This window comes from Priapulus caudatus, unplaced genomic scaffold (genome assembly GCF_000485595.1).
Source record: "Priapulus caudatus unplaced genomic scaffold, Priapulus_caudatus-5.0.1 Scaffold99, whole genome shotgun sequence".
In the NCBI taxonomy this organism is placed as follows: domain Eukaryota; kingdom Metazoa; phylum Priapulida; class Priapulimorpha; order Priapulimorphida; family Priapulidae; genus Priapulus; species Priapulus caudatus.
Genome location: NW_014577160.1, coordinates 385,721 through 389,565, shown reverse-complemented (window position 1 = coordinate 389,565; position 3,845 = coordinate 385,721). Strand labels below are relative to the sequence as shown.

Genomic DNA, 3,845 nt, shown 5'->3' with positions numbered 1-3,845 from the left:
CCTCCTCTCTATCTCACACACACAGGTGAACTTCACCCTCCTCTCTATCTCTCACATACAGGTGAACTTCACCCTCCTCTCTATCTCTCACATACAGGTGAACTTCACCCTCCTCTCTATCTCTCTCACACAGGTGAACTTCACCCTCCTCTCTCTCTATCTCACACACACAGGTGAACTTCACCCTCCTCTCTATCTCACACATACAGGTGAACTTCCCCCTCCTCTCTATCTCTCTCACACAGGTGAACTTCACCCTCCTCTCTCTCTATCTCACACACACAGGTGAACTTCACCCTCCTCTCTATCTCACACATACAGGTGAACTTCCCCCTCCTCTCTATCTCTCTCACACAGGTGAACTTCACCCTCCTCTCTCTCTATCTCACACACACAGGTGAACTTCACCCTCCTCTCTATCTCACACATACAGGTGAACTTCCCCCTCCTCTCTATCTCTCTCACACAGGTGAACTTCACCCTCCTCTCTCTCTATCTCACACACACAGGTGAACTTCACCCTCCTCTCTATCTCACACATACAGGTGAACTTCACCCTCCTCTCTATCTCTCTCACACAGGTGAACTTCACCCCCCTCCTCTCTCTCTCTCTCACACAGGTGAACTTCACCCTCCTCTCTCTCTCTCTCACACAGGTGAACTTCACCCTCCTCTCTCTCTATCTCACACACACAGGTGAACTTCAGCGAGCCACTGTCGATGCTGCAGCGACTCACCGAGGACTTTGAGTACGCGTCGATCCTGGACCGCGCCGCGCGCTGCCGCGACCCCCACGAGCAGCTCGCGCACGTCGCCGCGTTCACCGTCTCCTCGTACTCGACGACGACGATGCGCACGTCGAAGCCGTTCAACCCGCTGCTGGGAGAGACGTACGAGTGCGATCGCCGCGACGACCTCGGCTGGCGCGCCATCTCAGAGCAGGTAGGGGGCGCCACCTTCAGGCACGCGAGGTGCGCCGTCGTGCACCCGCGTCTCCCGTCTACTTGGAATTCCTCTGTCAGGCACCCTTGCTCTATCTTCCTAGAATTCCTCTGTCAGTCACCCTTGCTCCATCTTCCTAGCATTCCTCTGTCAGGCACCCTTGCTCCATCCTCCTGGCATTCCTCTGTCAGGCACCCTTGCTCCATCTTCCTAGAATTCCTCTGTCAGGCACCCTTGCTCCATCTTCCTAGCATTCCTCTGGCAGGCACCCTTGCTCCATCCTCCTAGCATTCCTCTGTCAGGCACCCTTGCTCCATCTTCCTAGCATTCCTCTGTCAGACACCCTTGCTCCATCCTCCTGGCATTCCTCTGTCAGACACCCTTGCTCCATCTTCCTAAAATCCTTCTGTCATGCACCCTCGTCATATCTCCCTAGAATCCCTATGCTATTCACTCGCACTTGGTATGGTTGACTTCATATCAGAGTGAGTTGTTAAGTGAATTACACGGCTCCACTTCATGCAGCCGATGACGTGTTCTGTAGCGTGGAACGTTCCCCTAGCATTCAGCCAATGCTAGAATATTATAGAATATGCTAGCTTATTCGGCTCAAAGAGTGCGCGTCCATAATTCTTTAATCTGAGGTGCACGGGGTGGATTGAATGATGATATTAGTTCTAGTACAGCATGACCCCTGCACTGTTGCAATCATAATGCATTATAACCTACCGAGATCCACTTCATTTGCATGCTCGGGCACTCGTTACCCCCACGTACTAAACTATATGCTACTACTAGCGTATTCCACGCGAACTAACCTTATTTCGTATCGTTGTAGCGTATGTCTAGCACTGACCACACACGGATTACTGCTTACAACATCTTACTGCACGGTATGGTTGCCTGAGGTGGGGGGGCTTGTACGACGCTCGCTTGCACGGCTGCCCCCTGCTGGCTGAAGCACTAACATCGACTCTCTAACCCGCGTTAGAGCAGACTAACAAACTAATACGACTGACTCGCTGTCACACCTATTGTTTGTTGGGTCCTGGCTGCGCTGGTGCTGTGCATGTTTTTACACTAAAAAAAATGTGCGATCTTTGGGACGTCTTGCATGGTGAATCTCCAGGTTGGCACAGTGCTGCTACCTAGTGTCCGTTTTGGTGACTAATCTGGTGCGGGAAATGTCCTAGCCGTATTGTCACGCTATGTGCATGTCTTGTTCCAGTTTATACATGAGGTTGAAGAATGGCAAACAATTTCTTTAAAACGCTAAAGTTTTGGTGACTATTCAGTCTCTTAGAACAGGGGCTATATCGGAAGGCGGTTACTTCGTGTGTATCGCAAGACTTGTACCTGAAAGAAGTCTATTGTCCACATGGCTTTGTGTACCTGCATGATTTGGCCTAGAATTTCATAGGAAAACCTAGCATAATAAAGATGGACAGCTACTTTGTGAGACATTTTCTGCCTGCCGTACGATTATTGCTTGAGGCTTGATTTCGTCTCGCTCTTCTCTCGGTTTGACAGTGGATAGTTCAGGTTGTACGTGCTGCTGCTATCAACGCTAGCTGCATGGCTGTGGCTGAGCGTCGGCACTAGGGCCTAAGATAAAATATTGCTTGTTTCTCCTTTACCGACCGACTTGCCAAAACGCCGCTACTCGACACATTTTATTGGCCGATTAAAACAAAACAAAAATTATTGTTTCGCAAAAAAAAAAAATCAAATTCGTTCCGCAAAAACATATACACAAAACAGAATATACAATATACATACACACATCTTGTCAAAACAAAATAAAAAAGATTTTTCACCTACCTACCTACTCGAGTAGGTAAAGGGGAAGCAAAAAATTTTTTAAGGGTGCCCTAGCCGGCGAAAAGCTGCAGCACTGCGAGAATGTTCAGTCCAGCATACGTTTAGCTAACTGCTACTGCAATACCCCTTCCCCACGCACGCACGCGCGCACACACACTTCACACATACACACGCACGCACGCGCGCACACACACTTCACACATACACACGCACGCACGCGCGCACACACACTTCACACATACGCACGCACGCACGCACTTCATTCTTCATTTGACATGCTTCATGGCGTGAACGGCTGGTTCCCCCCCACCCTGCATGCCTCGTCTCTGGACAGTTTTACTAACAGCGCGGTTGCTCGTGCTTCTCTCACGAGCCTGACCAAGTAGCTGTAGCCACTCACACGCCACCTTCTCACGTCGCCGGTGACGCGTACTCGCACGCCGCATTTTTGCGTCGCCGTCGCCGCAACGATGAAAATCTTTTCGCGACAGTTTTACTAACAGCACGTTAGTCGCTCGTGCCTCTCCCGCGAGTCCGATCAACTCTTGCGTAGCTGTAGTCGCTCACACGCCACCTTATCGCATCGCCGCATCGATTAAACGTCGATCGGAGCGCCGCCATCTTGAATTCCGGCGCGTTTCGCGGCAGCGTGTTTCCGTCGGCGTCTGCCCAGCGGCCCTCTTGACCGCGCGGCGCGGCCGCTTGTGCGTTGTAGGTGAGTCACCACCCGCCGGCGGCGGCGATGTACACTGAGGGCCAGGACTGGCTCGCCTATCAGGAGTTCACCATGTCGAGCAAATTCCGCGGCAAATACCTGAACATCATCCCGCTGGGCATCGCCCACATCGAGTTTCCGCGCTCAGGCAACCACTACACGTGGAGGAAGGTGAGCGGTCCAGGGTCCAGCGCGGCCGCGGGAGGGCGTCCGACGGTCAAGGGTCGAGGGTGATGCGGCATGCCAGGGTCGTCTGTCGCATGGCGTGCTGCCGTCGCGTGGCGTGCCGGCGTCGTGTGGCGTGCCAGGGCCATCTGTCGCGTGGCGTGCCGGCGTCGCGTGGCGTGCTGCCGTCGCGTGGCGTGCC

At 52.7% G+C, this 3,845-nt stretch overlaps 1 protein-coding gene across 1 annotated transcript in view; it reads left to right on the top strand.

Annotated features, from left to right (window-relative positions):
* LOC106805078 (oxysterol-binding protein 1-like) overlaps positions 1 to 3,845 on the top strand; it is a 21,799-nt gene that overhangs the window by 2,449 nt on the left and 15,505 nt on the right. Inside the window, exons 6-7 of the mRNA XM_014806557.1 lie at positions 697 to 942; positions 3,479 to 3,649. Coding sequence (XP_014662043.1) covers positions 697 to 942; positions 3,479 to 3,649 — 417 coding nt within the window. The remainder of the gene's footprint in view (positions 1 to 696; positions 943 to 3,478; positions 3,650 to 3,845) is intronic.